The following is a 26432-nucleotide window of genomic DNA, read 5'->3' on the forward strand; positions in this document are numbered from 1 at the left end:
TCTTTGCTCCTTCCACCCCTTCCCGTTCCCAAATATTCTGTCCTTGACAATGGCGAGCGAACCTACTGAGAAGCCTCCTACCGGAGGCTCTCTGGCCGACCGCGTTTCCACCCCCGCCGACGCTGCGCAACCCAACGGTACGAAATCACCACCTCACCACCTCACCACTATACCCCGCCGACCTCCCCCAAACGCGCTGCGAAACACCTCATCTTGTCATGATGACGGCTAACGAGCATGGATTTTGAATTAGCAGAAGCGCCTCAAGATGCTGCCGGGAACTCCGATCTCCAGGAGCCGGATTATAGTGTCGAGGTCAAGCTGAGTGACCTGCAGGCTGATCCCAACAACCCCCTCTACTCTGTGAAGTCTTTTGAGGACTTGGGATTGTGAGTATTGCGAAGGCGGTTACTATAATGGAAGCTCTTTACTAACAAGTATGGCAATGCAGGGATGAACGCATCCTCAAGGGTCTCTCGGACATGGGCTTCCGCAAGCCGTCTAAGGTGCAGGAGCGCGCCCTGCCTCTGCTGATGGGCAACCCCCCAAAGAACCTTGTCGGCCAGTCGCAGTCCGGTACTGGCAAGACCGCTGCATTCGTCCTCAATATCCTGAGCCGGATCGACCTCACTACCGAACAGGCTCAGCAGACCCCCCAGGCCCTGATCCTGGCTCCTACACGTGAGCTGGCGCGTCAAATCGTCGGCGTCGTGCAGGTCATGGGCCAATTCCTCGACGGGCTTATCATCGGCACTGCTGTTCCTGCAGACACTGCTACTCGCCCGGCTCGGATGGACTGCTCGGTCGTGGTTGGCACCCCCGGTACTGTGCAGGATATGATCAAGAAGCGCATCATGAACCCTACCCAGCTGAAGGTTCTGGTGCTTGATGAGGCAGATAACATGCTTGATCAGCAGGGTCTCGGTGACCAGTGTATCCGTGTCAAGGGGTGAGCTCACCCCACAGTATGATTTCCGTTCGGCATTTACTTACATGTTCTCCAGGATGCTTCCGCGAACCATCCAGGTCGTCCTCTTCTCAGCTACCTTCCCCGCCCATGTTCACCGCTATGCGGGCAAGTTTGCTCCCGATGCAAACGAGATCACCCTCCAACACGAGGAGTTGACCGTGGATGGCATCAAGCAACTTTACATGGATTGCAGCAATGACGAGGAGAAGTACGCCAACCTCGTGCAGCTCTACGGTCTGCTCACTGTCGGCTCATCCATTATCTTCGTCCGGGTAGGTTCATTCAGGTTACTCCTTACTTACACCTCCATTGACTAATTTGCTAGACCCGTGCTTCTGCCACTGAAATTGAGAAGCGCATGGTTGCCGAGGGCCACACTGTGGCTTCATTGACCGGTGGTATTGAAGGCTCTCAGCGTGATGCCGTTATTGATGCATTCCGCACCGGTGAGGCCAAGGTTCTCATCACCACCAACGTTCTGGCTCGTGGAATTGACGTATCTACCGTGTCCCTGGTGGTCAACTACGTATGTTCACCTGGTAGCTGCCATAGATTCAAGCTGACCTTTTTATCCAGGATATCCCGGAGGCTTACGCGGGCGGCTCCCGCTCCAGGGAACCCGATTACCAAACCTACCTTCACCGTATCGGTCGTACCGGTCGTTTCGGTCGCATCGGTGTGGCCATTTCCTTCGTCTCCAACCGCGACGAATGGGAGATGCTGCGGAAGATTCAACAGCACTTTAACTGCAGCATTGAGCGCGTCGAGACCAACGACTGGGACGAGGTTGAGGACCTCATCAAACGGACACTCAAAAACTCGCGCGCACAAGCCAACTTCGTCACGTCGTGAGACTTGCATGTCAATAAATGCTTTGAGACAGCTGCCTTGGCTGGCTCACCTTGGTTTTACGTATTGATGGGTTATGAAATCTCATCTGAAAATTCACGATCTGGGAGGATGGCTGCAGAAATAATAGATACCAATTTACGAATTTGAGCACCTCTCCATGTTTTGTCTTCGGTGCATTCTGCGTCACGGGCTTCCTTGTTTTGAAACGGTTGGCTCGGCCTCAACGTTGTCATGTAGAAGGTAGGAGGGGGGAAATATACCCATCCTGTACCCTGTGATGCAGGGGTACAGGATGAAAATTGGCAAAATAGACAGTAATGTATGTCTAGACAGGAACCCAGGGTCCAACCATGGAGCCAGCTAGAGGCTCGGTGACATGAAGCTCGTGGGGCCAAAACATCCTGACGGCAGGGACTCATGTTGCGATGTGAGTAAAGATGGTCGCGGGCATGTAGGAAATAAATGATTCCTCGCTTTGATGAGAGTTCCTGTATTGACAGTTAAAGAATGTGGTAAAACTCAAGCCCTGGCAGTCGTCGAAGAAAATTCGATTCATCTTGTTGCCGAATGATGAACGCCATCGTGCGTGGCAACAGTTTGAAATCGATATTTCGGACCCGTGTATGCAAATAGGTCACTGGGAAGGCCCTCGCTCACCGACTTGTCGAGGGCTATATTCGGCTTTTGCAGCTCCGGCCAGTCCCAGACGGAACGCCGGGAGCTCCGAGACCAAGTGGGGGCGATCGGGTCCGGTAGTATAGATAGCACAAGTAGTAGTGTGGATCATTCTGGACTTATTTAATGCACGATGAACACATCATTGAAGGAGCGTAGATTACAGAAACTCTAGCCTTTCAAGGCACCACTATACTTGGGCCACAATACAAAGAGCGTAGATAAGCGATAACGTGCGGGGGAAGGTCACATGGATCTCTTCTTAAGCCCGCTTTCCATCCATTTCCAACCCCTCTTCAGAGATGTTCAACTCAGAGAATACCTCCAAAATGCCAGAGCCAACCTCGCCGACGTCGGCGACGTCTCCCAAGGCTTATAGGCACATCATTGTAGGTCGGGAATCTCGTCAGAAGAAGGGGATGCTGACCGCCGGTAGTTGACAACGTATCCCGGCCAAAGCGGTATTGAACCCGTGCCTCTCGAATGGGGTGCCCCAAATGCCAAATTGCGCGGTCCGATTGTGGTGTCGCGGAGTGGGAACCTCGTGAAGCGCCGCAATGCGATCGGTGCTCATGGCGGCAGCTACAGCATCTATAATGCGTTGGCCATTGCTGCGGGCGATCTCGATGCTGATTTTCGACCCGATTTGCGTAACAGCGAGCCGACTTTCAACTTTGTGCAACAGCCAGCGTGGGGCGATATAAAGAAGATCGTCTCGATGGATCCGTACGGACATGATATCGTCAACCAGTACAAAGAGGAACTGGCAGCCGGCTGGGATATCCGGCCCACTATGGCCATCACCAGGGCTAACATGAAACTTGCAGAGATTGGCGAAGCGGTAAAGGAGGGAAAGTTGAATGTGGATGGCTCTATCATTGTTGACTCCTCCGGCGAGGTACGCGTCACAAAGGTCGCAGTGGAACCGGTGTGGTATCTGCCTGGGGTGGCCGAGCGATTTGGCGTGGATGAAGGCACTCTGCGTCGATCTTTGTTCGAGCATACCGGTGGCAGCTATCCCGAGCTTATTACTCGGACAGACCTGAAGGTCTTTCTTCCCCCGATCGGAGGCCTCACGGTGTACATCTTCGGTCCACCTGAACGAGTATCTGACGAGAATGTCAAGCTGGCATTGCGCATTCACGATGAATGCAATGGCAGTGATGTCTTCCAGTCAGATATCTGTACATGTCGCCCGTACCTAGCCTTCGGTGTCCAGGAAGCGATTCGCGAGGCGCAGAATGGCGGAAGTGGCGTGGTCATTTATTTCCGGAAGGAAGGTCGTGCTTTGGGAGAGGTAATCAAGTACCTGGTGTATAACGCCCGCAAACGTGGAGGAGACACCGCCGACAAGTACTTCACACGCACGGAGAACATCGCAGGCGTGCGGGATGTATGAAGCTTCTTATTCCTTTTCCTTTTCCGCTGCAGCGCTCTAACACATAATCTTTGCAGATGCGATTCCAAGCCCTCATGCCCGACATCCTTCACTGGCTAGGCATAAAGAAGATTGACCGCATGCTGTCCATGTCGAATATGAAGCACGACGCCATCGTGGAATCAGGAATTAAGATCCTCGAGCGTATTCCCATCCCCGAAGATATGATCCCCAGCGACTCGCGGGTCGAGATCGATGCGAAGATTAACGCTGGATACTTCACTACTGGGAAGCAGTACACGATGGAAGAGCTTGCTCAGGTCCGTGGGCGTGGATGGGAAAAGTGGGAGGACATTACGGTAAGTGCACCTTTCGATGTTGCGATACCCGTGAGACTAATGCACCCATGCAGCATTAAACTCCATTCAGATCATGGTGTTATTTTGCAACTTGCTAATGGAATTTTCGGTTTCCTTGTCATTGACTGCTTGATGCATGGGCGTATTTTGTTAGCTTCTGATCTTCAGTAGTTTTGCACCAATCTCACTCCATCAGGACAGTCCGAACCCGATGTTCATTGAGCGTAGAAATGTTCGAAGCATTTGAATGTACTAATCTTCTTCCAAGGTCCCCAAGCTGCATTCGGCGCTCTTCCGAAGGCCAGCTCACCCGGCCCGCGCCGGGCCATCGCTATCCTGGCCGAGTAGCGGCTAACCGTCGGCGTCTGTCCGACACGGATTCTTTTCCAGGTTTCCCCGCATAAACCCCAAGATTCCGAAGACAATAAAAGCAAGTGCAACTGCTATTCCATTGTCCGAACGGATTATATTCCCGTATAATTGGTTGCTTGAAATATCCAGCGCCGCCTTTTCTACGCATAATATATACACGTCGTGTCAACTACATCAAAATGGGATCGCAAGGAGTCCAAGTTTCCCCACAACCACGCATCCCTAAAGCAGGTGTCTGGGTGCCAGCAGTGACCATCTTCGACCAAGCCACTGATACACTCGACCTTGAGTCACAGAAGAAATACTATGCCTATCTCTCGCGGAGCGGGTTAGCTGGTTTGGTGATCATGGGCACAAACTCCGAGGCATTCTTGTTAACGCGTGAAGAGCGAGCTCAATTGATCGCTACTGCGCGCGAGGCCGTTGGCCCCGACTACCCCTTGATGGCCGGCGTAGGCACGCACTCGACAAAGCAAACCCTCGAATTGGCCAACGACGCCGCTGCTGCGGGCGCGAACTACTTGTTAGTCCTCCCGCCAGCCTATTTTGGCAAGGCGACCAACATGAACGTTGTCAAGCGCTTCTTCGCCGATGTGGCGCGCAAAAGCCCTCTTCCGGTGTTGATCTATAACTTCCCTGGTGTCTGTAACGGCGTTGACATCGACTCCGAGACTATCACGGAAATCGTGCGCGAGTCTGCGGCTGCAAATCCCAACGGAACTTCTAATATCGTTGGAGTCAAATTGACTTGCGGCTCTGTGGGCAAAATCACACGCCTGGCAGCCACATTCGGCCCGTCCGAGTTTGCCATCTTCGGTGGACAGTCGGACTTCCTTATTGCCGGTCTGACAGTCGGTTCGGCGGGATGTATCTCCGCATTTGCGAACGTGTTCCCCAAGACCGCCTCCAAGGTTTATGAGCTTTTCACCGCTGGCAAGATGGCCGAAGCAATGGAGTTGCAGCGGTCGTCGGCTTTGGCCGAGACACCTTGCAAAGGTGGGATTGCATCGACTAAATATGCGGTGGCGCTGTACTCGGCCCCAGCAGCTGGGATTGAGAATGCCCTGGAGAAACTCAAACCGCGCACACCGTACGAGGAGGCTGGAGCCGGAGTCAAGAAGACGGTGAAGGAACTGATGGAAGCGGTGGCGGGTATCGAGGCCGCGATCTAGATGAAACTAGCAACAGAGGAGCCGTGGCTGAATATAGATTTTTCCTTGCTGAACGAGGTTTCTGTTGCCGAAAGTCGGCCGATTGACGCCCGAGGACGCTAGCGTTCAGGCTACTCGTAGGCCCCCGACACCGCACAGATGATCCGCTGGGCCTTCTGGGTCATCTTCATTCGTCCCGGTCGCCGTACGTTGGAGTTCCGAATTTACGGTGCATGGTGGGTGGGGACGCTACTCGATCAGATAAGATCATTCCTGGATTCCCTTTTTTCTTGCCGTGTCATCGGTGGAGAAGCCAAGTACCCACCCAGGATGATCGTTGACGTCGTGTGAAGAAAACCTTGCTCCTTCAGAAGCCATAGAGCTTAGTGAAAGCATGCATTTATTGCAATGGCCTTGTTTCAAGACGCCTGCGTTTTCGAGCTGCCAAACGGTTGGATCACATGTCCGCTGAGTCATCAGGGGATGGTGGCTTCAAGGGGAACCAATTATAATTCATTTAGATTACTGTACAATAACAGCCAAGAACACCGACTTTCCACTTTTGGGATGTCCACTAGTTGTCAATTACCGGTACCATACCACGGAAGCCTGGCCGGAAGTGCGGCGAGCCGCGATCATACGACGACTAAAAAAGCTCCAGTCAACCGCCGGTGTGCATCATTCAAACGGTTCCAATCACCCTTTCTTTCTGCGATGTACCCAATTTAACAGTCGAGTCCCGATTTCGCGTGGCGCGATTCTTGGTCCACCAACATCTTGCCAACTGGAGATGATCGCCTTTGCAGCGAAGGCCAATTGATTTGTGAATCCACCCATCCTCCGTCTCCAAGGGCCCACGCTACGACCGATTGGGTGGGTATCTTTAGACTGCGCGGCTTTCCCTATGGTCTGCACCGCCTGCGACTCGGACTTCTGACATCTTCCCCCTCTTCAGTCTTTGCATCTCTCCCTGCACGCCCCGCCAACACTTCTTATCATTCTCACCCGCGTTGACTTTTCCGTATATCATCTGGACCCAGTAAGTAACGCCTTACCACCGACTAGTTAAGGTTGCCCCCACTAGCCGATGATGGCATGGCTATCGCGCGCCACGTATTTGGTTTCTGGCAGCTTAGGGACCTTGTGACCGTTCATGTGCATACCTAACTTATGACATAGTGTCAACCTACACTGCTGGTGAAAAGTCCTATCCAAAATTCACCAATATCACCGGCTTCGGATCCGAGCCTTGGATTCCCGGGCATCATGACTGCACCCTGCATGGACAGTGATTTCCAGCTATTCTCTCCTCGCCGCCAGTCCGAAGGCGACGACACTCGGGGAATGTATTCCCAGCCAACCACAGAAAATGCCAACCAGGATTGGACCCAGTGGATGCGATGGGATGAACCCATATTCACCGAAGGCGTCCAGAAGCCGCAAATGGACCATCCCCTTCCCTTTGTCTCCCCGAACACGACCTTGAGCTCGCCCGGCCAGGTTCACCAGCTGGACTTCTCGCCGCAGCTTCCTCTTGGTTTGATGGAAATTCCCTCCGAGCCCATCGGAGGAATGGCCCAGAATCGGAACATGAGGGGGTCACAAGACTCACAGTTTCAAGGCCTTGTTTCTCCGATCTCCAGTGTCGGTACATCTCGAAAGCGAAAGACAGGCAGCGACGACGACGTCACTACTGTTACTGGCCCTGTCCAGCCGGGCAAGAAAATGCCCGCCAAGAAGCGTGCTCACAACGTCATCGAAAAGCGATACCGAGCGAATTTGAACGAGAAGATCGCCGAGCTGCGCAACAGTGTGCCGAGCCTGCGGACGACGAAGAACCCCAACGGTGACTCGAATGAAGACGACGATGACGAGGCTACTTCTGCCGGCAAGCTGAACAAGGCTTCCATTTTGTCGAAGGCCACCGAGTACATCAAGCACCTGGAGATTCGCAACAAACGTCTGGAAGATGAAAATACTGGTCTAAAGAACCGCCTTCGCCAAGTTGACAAGGCGGCGGACCAGGCGGTCACATCAACCGCCTCCGTCTCATCGCCTAGCAACTACACCGCTTCTAGTAACTCTGATCCTACATCCCCGAGCGTGTTTTCCAACCCCGAGGAGGTTACTGAAAGTTCGCCAACCCCATCAAATCCCCCCGAGGGTCTCATCAAGGTCCCTGATGCATGGAAGCGCATGCGTGCAGAGGCTGCACAGACAGGAATTTACGCTGAATCATACATTAAATCATCCCCCCGACCTGGCCATTATGGACAAGAAGAGGGTTCTCGTCGACGTTCCAAGCTGCCCAACAAGTACATGTTGGGAGCACTCGCTGGACTGATGGTATTGGAGGGTATGGGCTCGGACAAGTCCGAGACCGAGGAGAAGGGTCTTTTTGCTATTCCTCTGAACCTGCTCAACCGACTGCAGTCGCCCACTCTCGCCCACTGCGAGTACTATCTGAAGAATTTTTGGTATTCGTGGCACGCGCGAGCCTTCTCTCACTTCCTTTTGCTCGCCACTCTGGTGGTTGGCAGCGCATTTATTGTTTTCGTTTACCTGTTCAACGCCCAGCCCGTTACTCAGCGCGGACCGGCGAAGGCCCTATCTGAAGGCAAGACTGCTTCGCTAACCTCGAATGACTTCCGTCGACAGGCTTGGCTCACTAGCATGCAACGGGCCGGTGTCCCGCGCCACAGGTTTTTCCGTGAGTGGTATGTGGTGACCTCGCGATGCTTCGAGTATGTCCTGCGGTGCTTCATGGGGTGGAAACTCTATTCCTGGGCTACAGGCATCACCGAGGATGATGAGAAGGGTCGCGTGAAGACTTGGGATATTGCCATTGATGCGCAGCTCACTGGTGGTGATGCCGAGATCAGTAAGAGCCGCCTTGTGCTTACAATCTTTGCCGCGGGTACTCTTCCGGCAAGCCCCATGAGGATGATGCTCAAGGCTTTGCACGTACGCATTCTTCTGTGGCGAGTTGGCGAGCCTGGTTCCTGGACATTCCACGTCTCCAACGATATCGCTCGTGCTCTGGCCAACTACCAGTGGGGCGTTGCACGAGAGATCAACAATGCCATCCCCGAAGGACATCCCGATCAGCTTCCAAGTCACCTCGCTTCTTTGGTTAACCTCGACTGCGACGAGGTTATGACCGACTCTATCATCCAACGTGCTGTGAACCTGACATGGAATCGACCCACGCAGGAAGGCACTGGTGACGATGAAGTGCTTCTCGATGTTGTGGAAGAAGATCCCGCCATCCAGTGCTCAGTCGATGCCCTCGCTGCTTGGTGGTCTAGCCACCTTCTCCAGAGCGCACTGCTAAAGTACCTGGAGGCTAGTGAAGGTGGTCCAGTGTCCAAGGCCAGTCGTGACGGCTTCAAGGAGAAGATCCGCATGGCCCTTGATGCTGCCCCGCGACTTTCGGCAGCTTACACCCGTGCACTCGTGATGAAGGCAGTCTTCTTCGAGCATGGTCGCATCCAGAACGTGGGTGCTGTTCTTGCTGCTCTTCCGAAAGACAAGAGAAAGGGCGAGCGAAACCAAGCCGCCAACTTCCTTGATTCTTCGCTTCCCGTGTCGGTCCGTGAAGAGATTTCCATCGCAGTGCGCTGCGCTATGATCGCCGCCGTTGTGACCTCGCGACCTACCGGCGAAAGCCCCTTGCCTGCGTCTTTTACCATCCACAAGGCAATCAATTGGTTCAACCAGCTTCCCATCGACCCGGTGGAGCTCAGTCTTCTTGGATTCTCCGCAGTTTATCATTTGCTGCATCTTCTCGCATCGGATGTCGACTATATTGTCTCGTCCGATTCATCGGCTCCGTCGACCTCCGTCTCAGAGGCCGCTTCTTCCGCTGACGACGAGGCTGAGGATAAGCCTCGGGCAGCCCGTAAGCATGCTGTCTGTCCCCGAGACATCCCGAACATTGGCCGTGTTGCCGCCGAACTCATCTACTGGTCCCGCAATGCGTATAATCCGGCTTTTTACGGGTTCTCATCCAATTTGGTCGATGTCATCGTTAAGTCATGCACCACACTTTGTGAAAATGCAGGTATCAACCTCGATGAATACCTCCACAAGAATCCCGAGCCTATGCCATCAAGGAAGCGACGAACCCGCCGTCGCCGGGGCGCATCCAACCAATCCCTCCAGAGCGATGCCGACCAAGACCTGGTCGAATCGCAAACCGCACAGCCTCCCCGACGAGAGCGATCGGCTAGCAATGATACCGGGTATGGCAGTCTCAGCCTCGAAGAAGATATTCAGTCCATCCCTAAGATTCCCGAGAAGGTGCAGGAAGTTTCAGCCTGAGGCCAAATGCAATGTTGAGTCAAGATCCTTGTGATGACGGCGTTTTGGGTTTGTTTTGGAGTACGGTCTGTGACTGGTTGATCTCGGGAGGAAACAAAAGGCAAGGATTACGGGGATGGCGCATCTGGGTGTTTTTTCCCGTGTAGAAATATTTCTAACGTCTAATTCTTGGACCCTCTCATTTCGATAGAGTCTAGAATGCCAAGTGTTAAATTAGTGATATCTTTCCAAGAAACGGATGCTGAAGAAAAAGTATTCTGAAGGACTATTGAGCCAATGCACGGATCGCATCTCACACCATGGCCTTCTTCCACATCTATTTGTGAGGTAGAAATGCCCCGGGAAATGGCTAGCCCCAAACACACCTGAACTCGTAGGATTTCCTAAGTCACGCTTTCCAGTTGGATCTTGTCTTGGGATCTCAGTTCCCCTCCTGCCGACCCGCCATGGCCCCATTCAAGGTAATCGCCGTCGACGGCAACGTCGGTGGCTTCGATAAATTCATTTGACCAGCATCGAGTGCAATTGGGAAGCCAACCCGAAGTGGGCGAATTGGGTGAGTTGCCGATAAAGTTTCTTGTGGGTACTGGGTGCTGAGACCTTATAGTTTCGGATGCAAGATGCGCTTCATGAATCGCCAGCCGATCATCCAGAAACTCTGTGATAACTTGCGCGACAAATCTTACACATATCTTGTGGCGTTGCCAAGGTCGTATGCGATGCCGACGGGGTTGCAGTTGAGGTCGCTGGCGGATCTGTTTTCCACGGTGACATTGTCGTCGGCGCCGATGGCATTCACAGCAAAGTCCGGCAGGAGATGCAGCGAATTACCTCTGAAGACACTTCTTGGAACGATCTGTTCTGCGATGATGAGGATGAGGTTTCCATTGCTATTGGATCTACTGACCGGCGAGTGGGTCTCGCCTTCTGGCCGGCATTTTCGTCGTATAGGCTCGATCTTCGGATTTATTCGGTCTAGACCTTCACTTTCTCGGAGATATGGTGGGTGCTTCCTCATACAGTATTGCCGCTCACGATTCAACTCTTCCGAAAGTTCATTGCGAGATGACTTATGCCCCCTCCAACTACTCGTGCTACGGTTTACGGAGAGCAAGATGCTCGGCATCTATGCGGTTTTATGAGAGCTGCCACATGAATTGGCCTTGATCAAATCGAGCACATGCAAGTACAGCTTGTTCAGAGTATCGTATGACATATACCACGGGTACTGCCAAGTTATCACATGGGACGTCGAGAAAATGCCCTTGGATGTCGCACTCGTATTCATGGCCTTTGTATTTTGGGACCTCCGTCATGTGGGTGTTTCTGGCTAAAATAGCACCCAGTAGAGTCGCTACCTCGAGGGTAGGTCTAGCCAGCGCCCTCGACGAGCTGTGGGTCTGCGAGAGGAATTATAGGAGGAGGCGGGGAGGAGAGAAATCGCCGATGAGGTGCCTGAGGCCCTGCGGAGTGGATTACGTCGGCAGGAACATCGGCGGCTTTTATTCTCATTTTGCTCAAGAGCAGAGCCCGATGTCGCAGAGATGGTACGAGTACGAAAGGTTCAAGAATTGGCGGCCTCTATTGGGTGGGTGAACGAAGCGAGATCTCTGGCGTCATCTGCGACGTTGGCTCCACTCGAACTTGACCATTGTTTATAACGTTGCAGTTGCGTCCCAGCCGATCGGGTGCCATTATGACGGACATGGCATGACGTATACGAGATGAAGACCGGGGACGAGAAAATCACATTGAGATCTCAACACATAAACTGTTCGCATCAATGATGGCTATCACGCCGTCAAACGAAGGGTTCGGGCTAGATACAGGCCAGTTGCCAAAAGCGGCAGTCGATCACGGCCAAGCACGGCCAAGCATGCCAGAGAGCCGCAAAAGCCAACGTTCCGCTCTCGGACAACAAGGGCGGTCAAGTGGTGGGAGTCTAGACCCCCTTGATCCCTTGACTCCGCTCCACGAGTGTCACAATGGAAGCTACGATTACGCAACGAAGTCCTGGTCTTGGCAGGTCCCCGGGCGATCGAAGATCTAGAATTTAGAGTTCTAGCCACCGCACACCCGCTCGCGGATACGCTTAACCTTGTCCAGTAGACCCTCCATTCACATCACTCGATTCGGCCCGTTACACTCACATTTCCGTGGGGTGCTCCCGCACCGGAAGATGACGAGGTTTTTGCTTTGGGCGAGGAAGATGTTTCCCAGGGGCAGGGGTCTATGACGGCATCCACGTACGGAAGGCCCTTAATCAAATACAACATGATGCACTTGCCTTTGTATTCATCTTTTTTTCGTTCCTAGACTCGCGCTTCTTTCTCCAGACTGAGCCTTTGAGGAGCCCCAGGACACCCACGTTGGGCGACTGACCACGGCATTCTTATACCTTCCTCCCTCTCTACTGTATTCGGTCCTCGGGTTTTTATCCCACGCATGGAACATGGGTGTTCAGCTGGAAGGAAACGGCTCTGGGGAAGCGCCCATGAACCCAGAGCTGGCGGTTCCTCTGTTCGTAGTCGGCGGGCTTGTCGCTATCTTGTTCGTCTGGAGAACCGTCATCCGGATTAGACACCGTCGTCGGTCAAAATTGGCCCTGCAGATGGATGACCAGAGGGAGCTGGAGCGAACGAATCCTGTCAATGCGAGTCTCAAGAAGCATGTGCTCTATGCACCGCTTTTTGGGACTCGTCACAGTCGCGAGTTCCGGTTCCTGAGACTCCACATGGGATCGGTCCCCTTGCGGCTGGAGACGATCTTCTTGCTGATCTACCTCGCCTTGAACCTGATCTTCGTCGTTGTGACTGTTGATTGGGGGCAGGATTTCTCCAAGAAGATGTTCCAGCTGAAGTATGCGGCGGGTCATTTGGCAGTCATGAACACGCCCGGTCTGGTACTGAGTGCGGGGCGGAACAATCTTTTGGTGCCTCTGCTTGGACTGTCCTTTGACACTTTCAACTTCATGCATCGCTGGGTCGGACGTGTCATTGCAGCCAATGCTATCGTTCATATGGGCGCCGTTCTGGCAAACCAAGCTTACTTGAGTACGTTCGGTGTCGAATGTACGAGGTCCCAACTGCTAACTATACGACAGACGGCACGGATTATATCCTATACTCTATCTGGCAGATGCCCTTTTACATTTATGGCCTTGTCGTATGTTACTCAGCACGAATCTGGAAACCTACAAATCTTCTAACAACGCTCTCTACAGTCACTCCTCGGATTCGTTTTCATATTCTTCCAATCGTTGTCGCCGGTTCGACACTATTTCTATGAACTTTTCCTTCACTTGCACATTGCCCTGGCCATCATGTCATTCGTTGCTCTATGGTACCACCTTAAGAATCTACTTCAACAGCGAGTTCTCCTCGGTACTTTGATCCTCTGGGGTCTCGATCGAGTCGGCCGTCTTGGAATTCTCATTTGGAGAAATTGCGCCAAGCGACGTACAACAGCCACTGTGGAAGTCCTGCCGGGATCCGTGGCTCGCGTTGATGTGGGTGTCTCCCGGGCCTGGAACTTCCGTCCCGGCCAGTACATGTATCTCTACATGCCTTGTCTGGGGCTGTGGACATCACATCCCTTTACGGTCGCTTGGAAATCTATGAGCGAGCAGTCTCTGAACGAGAATGAAAAGAGCAGCTCCAGTGACTCCTTCGCTGCTCTTCTTGAGGGCTCGCAGACGACGACCATGTCGATTCTCATCAAAGGCCAGGATGGATTTACCAAGAAGCTTCTGCAGAAGGCTGAGGATTCACCCGATGGCCGTATCAAGGCCATGGCACTAGCCGAGGGGCCATTCGGCGGTATTCACTCACTCGCGTCGTACGGCACTTTGTTGTTAGTCGCCGGAGGAATCGGCATCACGCATCCGATGTCATATTTGCACGAGGTTGTTTCGAACTTCTCCAAGAAGACTGCAACCCGCAAGGTGCATCTGGTCTGGATTATTCGAAGCTTAGGTATGATTCACCACTTACCAAACTCGTCACGCAGGGCTAATTTCAATTTTAGATCACCTGGCATGGATCCACACATGGATGCTAGATATCTTGAGCCATGACGCTATCAACAGCACCATCAACCCCAAGGGAAACACGTACTTCCAATTCCCCGGCTTAATGCTTTCGATCCGCATCCATATAACCGGCCACAAAGACAATGTGGAAGAATTTATCCCCCCGCTCGATACCCCATGGACAGAATGTGCCCCCGCCAATGTCCCCGTGAGTGTTGTCCACGGCAAGCCGTGCTTCAAGACATTACTGGAGAACGAAAAGGCCGAGCAGGTCGGTGCACTGGCAGTCAGTGTATGCGGTCCCGGTGGACTGGGTGACAGTGTTCGTGAAGCTGTGCGAGAGGTGCAGGGAGAGAAGACGGTGGATTTGTTCGAAGAGGCGTTTTCGTGGTGATTGTTTATAGAAAAGTCTGCTGTGTTCTGGTGTTGGTGGTTGTTACACTGATATAGGACTGTATATCCCAATCAACGGCCTCTGTGAGGCCTTATAATTTTTATTTTTGGAACCTCAGATCGGCTCTTGGGCTGACTCGGTAATCTTAATTGGCTCCGCACAAGGTGCATATAATCCTTGTCTAGAGCGCCCACCGCCGGCCATATCATTGCCGCAAACGTTCTAGTGCATTGAACGGTCAGGAACCGAACCAGTCAGGTCAGCTCCCTATTACATAGAGCCTGGAATTGCGCTCAGGGTCTCGGCAGTTGGTGTTCGATGAGTTGTTTGACTGTTTTACAACACAACACATGTTTACTTTCTTTCCTCACAGGTAATTTTGAGTTCTCTAGACATTGGAATCGAGAGAACCCTTCCTTGCCTTGACTCGAGTCGAATGCATTGTATTCGAGAATGCTCTTTTCAAGCCTACTCTTCTAGGGATACGGCAGACTCCGTTCCAGTCTGTCTCCCTCTCTCAAATCCGCCTTATCGGGTCCCTGTAACAGCACCTGCGATAGTGGCTACTTCGTACAACGGAACTTCATTCCGGCCGAGTTGGGCTTGCTAGAGGACCGAATGGCCGCAACACCGGCCGAGAATAAACGGCAATGACCAGATTAGCCCCATGGATGCAAGATATTGAATATGGTTTGCTGACCACTTTTTATTGGCCCCATTTGCGATCCATTTCAGTTCCATTGAATCTGCATAGCCAGTCCATAGAGCATCACTGGAGACTCGCACAGACCTTGGCCTCGGGGGTGACGACCAACCCCCACGGCACCCCACCATCATTTGGAGGACCTCCGAATATGAACCGTCGGGTCGGCGGCGTCAGCCACACGGCAGGCGGTGGATCGCGGCAGCGGCACTCGCCGCCAAAGCATCCGGAGGGCTTCCGTGCAGACCCTGCAATTGAGTTTTATGCCGCTGCGTGCTTTCTATGGGATGTTGTGTAAACCTCCCCCGGGATTCCGCCGTATAACAATGGCCTCTCTCATTGCAGCTAGTTGAAAATATATACCTACCGAGGCTCGCATGTTCTAACGGAAGTGATAAAATCGGAGATATCGTTGTTTCGTCGACCGTGCACACGACCACTTACCCAAAGTCGCCCCGAATGTGTGGTGGATCTGTGTGGAGCCCTTATGACATGGGGAAATACAAAAGGCACAGAAAGACCCTCTGCGGACTGAGGAAACCTATTGCTTTCCATTAGACATGACTACTACCTTCTCTTCCCTGCCCGTTGTCGACGTCGGTCCTCTCGGGTCTCCTGCGGGAGCATCCGAAGCAGAGCTGACAGCGCTGAGCAAGCGTCTCTATGATGTGTTTGCCACGACGGGTTTCGCATACCTAGTCAACGTGCCGTTAAGTTACAACCACGAAGAGGTATTCGCCATGTCGAAAGAGTTCTTTTCAATGCCCCAAGAGGAAAAAATGAAACTGGCGAAGCGATCATTCCGACGCGACCACACCAACACATATCGGGGGTTAATATCCTAGCGCCTTTTATTCTGCGCATCCATGACTGACGATAGTGAAATGGAAGATACTTCCCAACACAGCCGGAGTTGGCGTCCGATAATTTGAAGGAAGGGTTCGAGATGGGACCCGCCAAACCCATCCGCACGAAATCCATCGTTTCGCCGTCTTCGAAGTTCGATCTCGCCGAGCCGAATGTCTGGCCAGATGGAGACAAGTTGCCTGCACGCCCGAGGTTGGAGACACTGTATATCGAGCTCCAGGCGCTTGCTTCGAAGTTGCTGTCACTGTTGGCTGTTTCACTGGGCAAGCCAACAGATTACTTTGCGCCGTATCTGGAGGACTCACTCAGTACCCTGCGTCTCCTTCATTATCCTTCTGTTGCGTCAGCTGCATCGGGATCCGGCTCGGCTACATCGGAGGCCAAGCTGAGTTGCACTCCACACACCGACAGCGGCATCTTAACCCTGCTGCACCAGGATTCCACGGGTGGGCTGGAGGTGCGCAACTCCTCCGGCGAGTGGGTTCCGGCGCCGTATATCCCGGAATCTCTAGTAGTGAACATCGGAGATCTGATGGCCAAGGTGTCTGGCGGGCGTTTCGTGGCCACCATGCACCGTGTCCGGGCTCCCGGTCTGAGACCCTCGGCCGCTGCCATGGATGGACAGCAAGATGGCAGCCAGGCCATTGGCCGTATCAGTGTTCCGTTCTTCTTCGAGCCGGGAGAGAACTGTTTGGTGCGATCTGTGGATGGGGACGAGGGATTCGTGCTCTACGGTGAGCACGTGCGTGCGAAGATGAAGACTTGGGTTGAGTTCCAGGACGACAATTAAGCCCGTTTGGGTTTCGGCACTGGTTCCGCTGAGATCGCATTGGCTCTATTCGGTTTGTTCCTCTCTGTTTGGTTTCACAGATGCAGAAGTTTTGGCCCCAAACACCGCGGAGGACCCATTGCGACAGAAATCCATACCTCTGGACCCATGCGATCTCAAGATCCCCTTGCGACAGGATCCCATGCGCCATATTATCGGAGTTTTGATGAATGTCCATACGTGTACCCTAAACGACATCGTGTTTGATTTGTGTGATAGAAGTGATATGGTGCGGCCTTGGGACATGATTTGGATGATATATGACGTTTCAGATAGTTTCATTTGCGCTCTTTGACGAGCTCTAGTCATGACCGTTGGGAAATCCCATGAGCTATATGAAAAAGGGTTCTAAAGAAATACCATGTCCAAATCACTGCATTTATGAACCCGTCTATGATGCGACAATTCTTCGACAATTCCTTATGAAGCTTGCGACTCTTTCAGGGCCCATTGCACTAACTCGGCGATGGAGTTGCTCACAGCCCCTGTCCGAGGAATCTCATGGCCACCGCCGTGGTTGTAGACACGCCGTTTTTCAGGCTCGCAGATCCCAGACAGGTGCACACCTGCAGGGTAACGCGGATCCTTGCTGCCATATATATGCACGGTGGGAATAGAAATGCGATAAGGACTCTTAATCTCGTTGCGCAACTCCTCCTCCGAGAGGCCTCCAGTCAGAGCGCCGAGCCCAGTCCAGCGGTCCGCACCCTTGGCCATCAGGGACGAAGACCTCGCCTGCAGTTCCAGTGCGGATCTTGATGCAATATCACGCTCGCGCGCTTCCGCAGAAACGTGGAATCCCATCTCCCCGAGAACGCCTAGCGAGGGACCGCCACAGATAAAGATGGCGGATTTGAACGGAGGTGGGAGGTCAGGGGTTTCTTCCTGGTGAAGAATCAGTGCGCTCGATCCGAGAACACAGCCCTGCGAAAACATCATGGCTGCGTCGTACGGACCGTTTTTCGCGATGTAGTCCTTCAACCAGTCGTAGGCCTCGCGGGCAGCCTCGATGCCGTCGCCTTCATACCAAGAGTAATAGGGAGGGCCATAAAACAAGTCCACGCCCGCAGCGGGATTCGACGCATGGGGGCCGTCTAAAAAATCGAATTCAATGTCTTTGTCGGTCAGCTGCGCCCGGAATGAGGCTGTTTGGGTAAGATCAGCACGATACTATCAAGGGGATAGGGGGGTAGGCTTACAGGTCTGCGATCGGAAGATCGCAGCACTGGTGCCCTTCCCGTGGAGGCAGAGGATTCGCATGATTGGTATTGGATTCCGGAGAGGCAACAGTCGGCGTAAGAACAGTTGTCCTAGATGGGGTGATGTTTGTTGACAGGGATAAGCGCGTTTACGAACGGGCCCCGCCGTGCTGACAGGGCTGGAACAATCTTCAAGAAAGGTAGATAGATCATTCACTGTCTCGATCTGTTCGAAGCTTTTTGAAGTATACCCAGATCTTTGACCCCAACAGAAAGAAATTCGCGCTCTGCCGACCGACTATTGAAGAAGGTGGGGTTGTTGGTAGGCGCGGGGCTTGGATGTTCCTCCAGCCAAGCTATTCACCAGTTTGTCCGACGTCTAGGAATGTACTTTCGACTGTTTTTGAGCAGGTGCATTAGATTTTGCACCTCGACTATTCATATTGGCGGGGGCTCCGGGTATGAATTTCCAATTTGATTCACGGAATCAGAGGAACAATCTCTGTGCCAACGAAAGTCCTAAGGTGCAAGGCGATGGGTCTCACCCGAAGTTTTTACGCACCAGTTATGTGCGCGGCATAATTTGACGAGCTCGTACTTCTGCTTAGAGAAAACCCTCGAGATTATAAATCCTGACAAATCAGGCGGCTTGGAAGGAACCTTGCATGCATGAGTCTTAAATGAGACAATCTTGAGACTAATTAATATTCACGCTAGAAAAGACGGGGCCGATTATTCAGAACGGGGCCTCAGGATTTGTAAGTTTCGGCTTTGATTAGAAAAAGAAAATTGACGGAGTGGAGTGGTGTTGTACTCCTGAGTGCCGTGGATTCCCGCGAAGACTTCAATGTGACGTCATAAGCCAGTCTTCAAGGAGGGGCCATTTCGCTATAGCAATTGACCATCATCAATTGGGATGGGGTTTGAGACAACTCCAACCGGACCGATGGACCAGGTCCTATACTCAGCCTCGGTAGATCTACGCAATCGTCCTAAGGATCCACCTCGAGGGACCAGAAACTTCGTTGTTTCCCCATAGGCAGCTCGCGGGTAAGGTTCCGCCCGGAGATAAATACATATAAGCTTCGTTGCTTTCCGTTCAAACTTTCCCTCAAACGTATTTCTCTCAGTCCATCTCGTCCATCTCTTCCATCATGTCTACCCAAAAGGCCGTTATTGTCACTCAGCCCAAAACCGCAGGTCTGGTTAGGGACCGGCCCATTCCCACCCTGCGAGGTGACTACGTCCTCGTCAAGACGGTCAGTGTGGGGTTGAACCCCACGGATTGGAAGCACGTCGAGTACTTGTCTCCTCCCGGCGTGCTTATTGGATGTGACTATGCCGGCGTTGTCGAAGCCGTTGGCAAGGATGTCAAGAAGCCATTTAAGAAGGGCGACCGCATTTGTGGTTTCACCCACGGTGGCAACGCCGTCCAGCCCGAGGACGGCGCTTTTGCCGAGTACATTGTTGCGAAGGGTGATGTTCAGATGAAGATCCCCGACAACGTGAGCTTCCAGGATGCTGCCACCCTCGGCGTCGGTATCATCACCGTCGGACAGGCTCTCTACCAGAGCTTGAAGCTTGCCCCTCCCACTGAGCCCATCAAGGATGCCACTCCCATTCTCATTTACGGCGGCTCTACTGCCACCGGTACCTTGGCCATTCAATTTGCCAAGCTGTCGGGTTACAAGGTCCTGACCACTTGCTCTCCACACAACTTCGACCTGGTCCGCAGCCTGGGCGCGGATGCCGTCTTCAACTACAAGGACCCAAACTCTGCCGCCGAGATCCGCAAGCAAACCAACAACAACCTGAAGCTTGTGTTAGACTGCATATCACTCCCCCTAGCGCCGAGTTCTGTGACAACGCTATCTCCACCGAGGGTGGCGAGTACAGCGCTCTTCTGGAGGTGAAGATTGAGCGTGCCAATGTCAACGATCGCATCACCCTGGGCTACACCGTTGTTGGCGAGGCCTTCAAGTTCGGTGACACTCCCTTCCCGGCTAAGCCGGAAGACTTTGCCCACGCTTCTAAGTTCACCACTATTGCCCAGTCTCTTCTGGCCGAGGGCAAATTCAAGGTCCACCGTCCAAAGGTTGGCAAGAACGGTCTGCAGGGTGTTCTGGAGGGATTGGAGCTGCTGAAGGCCGACAAGGTCAGCGGCGAGAAGCTGGTCTACAATGTTGAGGAGACTCCTTAAACGGAGAAAAGCTCTGTTTCTATCTTCTTATGCCAAATGCAATTCATTGTTCAAAATTATCTGCGCCAATTAGGCTCTTTCTTCTTCGTAAAGCCAGTAACCACCTAGAAGCTTCTAGGTCTGTTTTTCCGCGACTTTACATCACTTTAAGTGACTCTCATTCTATCTTCTACTTGGATTTCGCAACCGGAGGGTTGTGGGCCGCTGGGAACCCACGTCTGTTCACGATCAAGTAGTAATCAAACTCTGACAACTTGATTGTACAATTAATTGGCTATTTATGAACACTTGGGTTATAACTTGGAGACGCTATTGAAGACTTCAGGCTGGTCATTGCCATCTTTCAGTCGCGTCTTTGACAGAGTGTTCCAAACTTGTCCAGCCAGGCAAACCCGCAAATCCTTTCAGCAAATCCTCTGCTCTCTTGTTTGCCACCTTTGATTTATCCTCCGCAATATTAGGTATATCATCGACAAACTTCTTCTGAGGGTAGAGTTTCCTAAACACAGCCAGGATGTCATTCCAAGAATACGGATGCGCAAAGGTGAAAAGGCGTTCATTCTTGACATCGGTATAGACCAGTGCCGCAACATGCACGCGTGCATTATCCTGGACATTAATGTAGTACTGCGGAGGGGTAAGTGAGATTTCCTTGCCCTCTTCTCCAGGGAATCCGTCCCAGTGAGATTTGAGCCATCCGTTCGTGCTGGAATAGCCTTGGTGCTCCACGGAGAGAATCTTGCTCATATTGGCATTTGGAAGGACCGTGTTGAGAACGAAGTGAGGCTTTTCCTCTTTCATAAACTTCCAGGCGGCCTCTTCGGATTGTGTCTTGGACCCCGCGTACACATCAACGCGGCGCTGTGAGCCTTCATATGGAGGGGGTGCCCAAGCAGCCTTGACAGCAGATTGGTTCCATGTATTTTCATCAATGACGAACTCCTTGTTGGGCTGTGGACTTGCTGCTGCCGTGGATGACGAAGTCATTACAACCCTCGTAAGCTTTGGTTCCTTGGCTGCGGGTCTGAGTGCCTCGAGTGCACCGTTGACGACCGAAATGATTGCAACGAAGGGATCGTAATGCCTCATCACGGGGGTCGCAATATGTACCATTCCCGATGCTCCTTTGAAGGAGTCGTCGAATGCACCAGGAGTGAACATCTCGGGAACTTCGGCGAGTGAGAACCGCCTTGACCGAACTTGCTGTTGAAAAAATTGACGAGCCAAGATGTCTTCTGAGAATCACGAACGGTGCCTCGTACATTGTAGCCAGCCAGCAGGAGCTGGTCGACTACATGGCTCCCAATGAATCCGTTGGCACCTGTCACAACGATCAGCTCCTCTGGCAATATTGCAAGTTCGCCACCCGAGACCATTGCGGATGTAGGTACTGAGATTGTCAAATTGGTTGTGAATTACCTTCTGAAATATCTCGAAGTATTTGATAGGCAAATATGGGCGGTCTCCGTCAATTAATAACCCTGACGTCAGTTCATGGTCAGACCAGCTGACCTACGGAGTACAGAGCATCTACATCGCTCGAAGGGTCTAACCAGATACAAAGCTTCAGTAATTACGGAATGATAGGCACAAACTAGGAATAATCCGAGCAAGGAATATCTGGGAATTCCGGGAAAACGAGGGAACGAGGGAAGGTCTGGTTCGGAACTGTCGACTGCTCTGACTAGGAGGTAACTTCACGGAACCCCTTTCAGTACTACTCAGCTTCCTGATCATCGATAGTAGAGCCCCGGAGGCTACTGAAATAATGAATGACAGTGTGTTCACATTTGGCCATGTATGTGCAATCTATGGGCAATTGAACAACACGAAAGAACCACCTCCTCAAGCCTCTGTGTTGAACATCGGCTAGTACGTAATCCAATGTGATGATTGATGTTGAATCAGTCAAACAAATCCCTTTCACCAACTCACTTCATTTCAATGCTGGCATCGGCACTCATAGACAGCGGCGTGGTACTCAGACCCGCCCTGGTCTCCGCATCCTCCAAAGTGAGAATAGTATTCTTCCCGCTGCCAATACCAAACGCTCGCTTAGTCGCTTTCCAGCTCTCCACACACGCCAAGTACACAGCTGTGCAACCGAACACAACACCCCATTCCCAGGTAATGGCATGATGCTTGAACACTAGCTGATTGATCACTGGAAGATAGATAACCGGGAACGCAACGAAGAACCCGGCCATAACCGCCCAGAAGAGGAAACGGTTCTGCCGAACCGTGGGAATAATTGAAAGTTTCTGCGGGAAGCGGATAGGGTCCATATTGAATAAGGACCGCGAGAAATGTTTGACCTCCCAGGCTGTAACAAGCAACAGAAAGGTCAATGTAGCGTAGGTTGTAGCGCGCGCTCGGAAAACGGCGTCGCAAGACGCGTTGTATCCCTGATTGCATCCATCGCCTAGATCTGAGGTCCCAGTGCCTGCGGCGTAGATGACACATACGAATGCTACCAGGCAGAGCGAGCCCATGAACGTACCGTAGATCATTTTGTCGACAACTAGCTCGCGCGTAAAGACTCCAACGCGTAGGTCGTGAGGTGGTCGATACATGATATCAGGTTGTGACTCTTCAAGGCCCAGGCCAACGGCTAGGAAAGAAGATGTAACTAGGTTGGCCCAGAGGATCTCAAGCGGAGACAATGGGAAGACAGAGTCCCATCCGGCATCTTTGAAGGCAAGGGCTATTAAAAGGAGAATCACTTGGGCAATGTTGGAGATAAGGAGGTGCATGAGAAACTGTTGGCTGTTAGTATGCTCTTTTTCTAGTTGACTGACGTGGATAAATACCTTCTGGATATTATCAAACAGTCTTCTCCCCTCCTCAACGGCCTTGACGATAGATGAGAAATTGTCGTCCGTTAGAACCATGTCGGCAGCCTCTTTAGCGACATCACTGCCATTTTTCCCCATCGCTATACCAACATCAGCTCTCTTGAGAGCCGGGGAGTCATTGACGCCATCGCCAGTCATGACACAAAATGCTTGACGACGATGCATTGCTTCCACCATGCGAACCTTCGTCGCAGGGCTACAGCGAGCGATGACCAGAGGCAAATTCTCGATTGAATCAATTTCGTCATCCGTCAATTTGTCAAATTCGTCTGCAGCCATGACCAATTTTCCTGGTTTCGTCATGGCAGTGACTCGATCAAGAATTCCGACCTCTGATGCAATTGCCGTGGCTGTTTTGATGTGATCGCCAGTGAGCATGTGAACCGTGATTCCCGCCATCTGACATTTGCGAACGGCAGCGGCTGTCTCAACGCGTGGAGGGTCGTATAGTCCCACAAGGCCTCCGAACTGAAGGCTTGATTCAGCGGCACTGCGTGGAGAGATTTGGTCCTCTTGGTCAGTCGGGGCCATTTTGTAGGCAATGCATAGAACGCGAAGACCCTCTCCGGCCATTCGATCCGCCGTTTCTCGGATAATCTGCGCTTCACCTTCGCTGATTAACAGGGATGGAATGATAGACTCGGGTGCACCTTTTGTGTATATCTCATTGCGCTTCTCGGCGGAATTTCTGTAAACGACAGACATCTTCTTGATAGCCGAGTCGAAAGGATATTCTGTGTTTAGCTCAATCTTTCTTCTCTCTATCACTTGCTTCTTGCCAAAGTCGAATCGCATGGCTAAGACATGCAGGGCAATCTCGGTGGGCTCGCCAAGTGCAGTCCACATCCCATTGTCATGGTGCACTACTGAAAGATTGCAAAGCGCTAGAGCAGAAAGGAAGGTATGTAATGCAGGGCTTTGTTCGATGGGGTAATTTAAATTGCAGTCAATCTGATCCAACTGAGTAAGGCCACTGGTAGGGTCATATGGGTCAGTTGTCTGGTACACCGCCAAAGTGCCAGCGCCTGGGATCCATGCAGAGCGAGCGACCATCTTTCCTTGGGTCAAGGTACCAGTTTTGTCAGAGCAGATGTTTGTGACACCACCCACGGCCTCCAGGCATTGGAGTCTCCGGACGATTACATTGCCTCTGGCCATTGCCTTGGTGCCAACCGCAATAGTGATTGTGAGTACTGCGATCAAGGACTCTGGAATGACGGCCACGCCGACACATATCCCGTAAATGAGGACTTCGCCCTGGACATCCCAGAGATTGACTGAGAAGACAATGAGTGCCAACAGAATGGCCAGTCCAAAAAGCAGGAGCGCGAACTTGCTCAGCTTGACTTGCAACGGAGTGCCTACCAAGCCCAAGATATTCGCAATTGAAGATTTCAGGCGTTGAAAGAAGCGAGCAAGAGGACTCCGGTTTCCAGTAATGTCTCCTTCCTGGAGAAGCTGGGCAATCTTCCCCACCTCCGTCCCCATCCCTATTGCAACAACAATTCCTGTGGCTCGGCCTTGGGTCGTGCTACAGCCCGAGTATGCCATGTTGGTGCGGTCACCGATGGGAATGTTTGGAGATGCGAGGGTTACATGCGGCGTTTTGAGAACTGGGAGGGACTCGCCCGTCAAAAGAGCTTCTTCCATGGATGCATTCATGCCCTCGAACAACCGTAGATCCGCAGGCACGATATCACCGACTGCCAGTTGAACTATATCTCCAACAACCACCGACTCGGCCTTAACGGAGGTCATTCGGCCATCGCGAATGACTCTGCATACGGGGGCGGACAAGCGGTGCAGGGATAGAATGGTCATCTCGGCTCGGTAGTCTTGAACAAATCTAGTATATTGTCAGTCAGTTCAAAGACCACAAACCCCAGTGCGCAATAACCTACCCTACAATTATGTTCAAGAGAATGACAGCCGTTATGACGCCTCCCTCAATATAGTCATCGATTCCAAAGGACAGAGCCATGGTGATGAGTAGGACCTTTGAATACATGAGCAAATCTTCGTACCGCACCCCTCGGGACACATTGTAGGGACAACTCACTATGGTCAGGCTGTTCGAAACCTGCCTTAGTATTATTCCCCAGACGGAGACTCCCTTGATTTCGCGAATAACATTTGGTCCATCCCTCGTGAAGCGAAGTCTCGCCTCTGTATCGGAGATTCCATTTCTAGAGAGAAAGGGTAAGAGGGAAATTCTTGGATATCGGACACCCAAGGGTATTAGATCTCTACGTACTGTAGATCCGTCTGGGCAAGAGCGGCAATATCGGAAGGCTCCAAAAGATGGGCATGTTTGGCTTGATCTTCAAGTATTTCGCTCGAACTACGACCGGGTGTAGGCGTAGACTTCTCGTCGGGGTGACACGGCTCAAAGCTTATGCTGGCAGTTGCATGTGGATTTGTAGTGGGCTCCGTGAAGTCACATATAGGAGGCTCCGTCGATTCCTCGACATCGGGAAGCGTCTCTATGCCCATTCAAGTAGGTGGAAAGAAAGTGGGGAAAGGAGAGTGAGGTGATTTCTGCTCAATAAACAGCCTAAACAACGAAATTCCTTTTGTCGAAATGAAACTATCGCTCTCGGGATACAACGTAGGAAAGGTAAGGAAGAAGCGGGGGATATGCGTATTTACAGGGGCAGTGTAGTGGTCGTTTTTCTTTCGCTAGGAGGGACTATCACGCAGGGAGCGGGGGATTGTTGTCACCACCTCGACGCCATAATATTATTGGAGCATCCCAAGAGAACGGGTGCTTGGCTGATTTGATCCGGGAGAAGATAGCTTGCGACAATGCCGATTGGCAGTGGGCTAGTTTGTCTTGGGAGTCTGCCTCTCCACTGTCTGATTGGGCGCCCTCGTCTGGGGAGGGGAAGCCACCGGCGTCCGGGCGGCGCGCATCCTTGTCCTGCTCGAACCGGGGTTGATCTCTAGAGGTTCACAATACATTCAAGCTGAGCGTAGTTATGAAGCATCCAAGGTATCAATAGCCCGAAATCAGGTTTGCTCGTTCTTTGTGCATTTCCTCGTGGAAAACCATGGGTTCCGAAGAGTCCATGACTGCATCGCGCCCATGATTTGCCAACCATTTGCAGTGCCACGTTTCAAGGTCTCGGCGCATCTGGAATGGCTGTGTGCTGTGTACCGTGACGTATAGCCTCTGGGCAGAGTTCCGTCAATATGGATGAAAGCTCGCGCTAGAGAAGTTTAGGTGGATTGGTCCGATAATAGATCCCTCGTGATCAAAGTGCCCACGTATAACC

The 26432-nt window shown here is 52.2% G+C and overlaps 11 protein-coding genes across 11 annotated transcripts; 8 read left to right on the forward strand and 3 right to left on the reverse strand.

The window, feature by feature from the left end:
* Positions 1–49: 49 nt before the first annotated feature.
* dbp5 (ATP-dependent RNA helicase DBP5) lies at positions 50–1822 on the forward strand (the record flags this gene model as incomplete). The annotated part of the gene is made up of 6 exons (XM_058450791.1): positions 50–137; positions 257–389; positions 452–949; positions 1005–1242; positions 1296–1496; positions 1547–1822. 6 exons carry the CDS (start codon positions 50–52, stop codon positions 1820–1822), a joined length of 1434 nt encoding a protein of 477 aa, XP_058310253.1.
* Positions 1823–2826: 1004 nt separating this feature from the next.
* N7498_003730 (putative GTP cyclohydrolase II) lies at positions 2827–4293 on the forward strand (the record flags this gene model as incomplete). Its single annotated transcript, XM_058450792.1, has 4 exons — positions 2827–2886; positions 2934–3890; positions 3953–4234; positions 4288–4293. The coding sequence occupies 4 exons, from the start codon at positions 2827–2829 to the stop codon at positions 4291–4293; spliced, it is 1305 nt and encodes a 434-aa protein (XP_058310254.1).
* Positions 4294–4785: 492 nt separating this feature from the next.
* N7498_003731 (dihydrodipicolinate synthase family protein) lies at positions 4786–5778 on the forward strand (the record flags this gene model as incomplete). Its single annotated transcript, XM_058450793.1, has 1 exon — positions 4786–5778. One exon carries the CDS (start codon positions 4786–4788, stop codon positions 5776–5778), a length of 993 nt encoding a protein of 330 aa, XP_058310255.1.
* A 1245-nt stretch (positions 5779–7023) lies between these two features.
* On the forward strand, positions 7024–10080 carry N7498_003732 (basic helix-loop-helix domain-containing protein; the record flags this gene model as incomplete). Its single annotated transcript, XM_058450794.1, has 1 exon — positions 7024–10080. One exon carries the CDS (start codon positions 7024–7026, stop codon positions 10078–10080), a length of 3057 nt encoding a protein of 1018 aa, XP_058310256.1.
* Positions 10081–10526: 446 nt separating this feature from the next.
* On the forward strand, positions 10527–11059 carry N7498_003733 (uncharacterized protein; the record flags this gene model as incomplete). Its single annotated transcript, XM_058450795.1, has 3 exons — positions 10527–10541; positions 10594–10636; positions 10818–11059. The coding sequence occupies 3 exons, from the start codon at positions 10527–10529 to the stop codon at positions 11057–11059; spliced, it is 300 nt and encodes a 99-aa protein (XP_058310257.1).
* Positions 11060–12532: 1473 nt separating this feature from the next.
* N7498_003734 (ferric reductase family protein) lies at positions 12533–14504 on the forward strand (the record flags this gene model as incomplete). Its single annotated transcript, XM_058450796.1, has 4 exons — positions 12533–13133; positions 13184–13245; positions 13304–14054; positions 14107–14504. The coding sequence occupies 4 exons, from the start codon at positions 12533–12535 to the stop codon at positions 14502–14504; spliced, it is 1812 nt and encodes a 603-aa protein (XP_058310258.1).
* A 1263-nt stretch (positions 14505–15767) lies between these two features.
* Positions 15768–16864, forward strand: N7498_003735 (isopenicillin N synthase family dioxygenase; the record flags this gene model as incomplete). The annotated part of the gene is made up of 2 exons (XM_058450797.1): positions 15768–16039; positions 16099–16864. 2 exons carry the CDS (start codon positions 15768–15770, stop codon positions 16862–16864), a joined length of 1038 nt encoding a protein of 345 aa, XP_058310259.1.
* A 459-nt stretch (positions 16865–17323) lies between these two features.
* Positions 17324–18163, reverse strand: N7498_003736 (Serine hydrolase FSH; the record flags this gene model as incomplete). The annotated part of the gene is made up of 2 exons (XM_058450798.1): positions 17324–18048; positions 18103–18163. 2 exons carry the CDS (start codon positions 18161–18163, stop codon positions 17324–17326), a joined length of 786 nt encoding a protein of 261 aa, XP_058310260.1.
* Positions 18164–19256: 1093 nt separating this feature from the next.
* N7498_003737 (zinc-binding alcohol dehydrogenase family protein) lies at positions 19257–20302 on the forward strand (the record flags this gene model as incomplete). The annotated part of the gene is made up of 2 exons (XM_058450799.1): positions 19257–19924; positions 19951–20302. The coding sequence occupies 2 exons, from the start codon at positions 19257–19259 to the stop codon at positions 20300–20302; spliced, it is 1020 nt and encodes a 339-aa protein (XP_058310261.1).
* Positions 20303–20632: 330 nt separating this feature from the next.
* N7498_003738 (uncharacterized protein) lies at positions 20633–21678 on the reverse strand (the record flags this gene model as incomplete). Its single annotated transcript, XM_058450800.1, is given in 2 exon segments — positions 20633–21505; positions 21523–21678. The coding sequence occupies 2 exon segments, from the start codon at positions 21676–21678 to the stop codon at positions 20633–20635; spliced, it is 1029 nt and encodes a 342-aa protein (XP_058310262.1).
* Positions 21679–22233: 555 nt separating this feature from the next.
* N7498_003739 (putative potassium/sodium P-type ATPase) lies at positions 22234–25650 on the reverse strand (the record flags this gene model as incomplete). Its single annotated transcript, XM_058450801.1, has 4 exons — positions 22234–25003; positions 25059–25153; positions 25217–25343; positions 25412–25650. 4 exons carry the CDS (start codon positions 25648–25650, stop codon positions 22234–22236), a joined length of 3231 nt encoding a protein of 1076 aa, XP_058310263.1.
* Positions 25651–26432: the final 782 nt, after the last annotated feature.

The sequence above is a fragment of the Penicillium cinerascens genome (assembly GCF_028974065.1).
Source record: "Penicillium cinerascens strain IBT 15544 chromosome Unknown contig_24_segment0_segment0, whole genome shotgun sequence".
Taxonomy (NCBI): domain Eukaryota; kingdom Fungi; phylum Ascomycota; class Eurotiomycetes; order Eurotiales; family Aspergillaceae; genus Penicillium; species Penicillium cinerascens.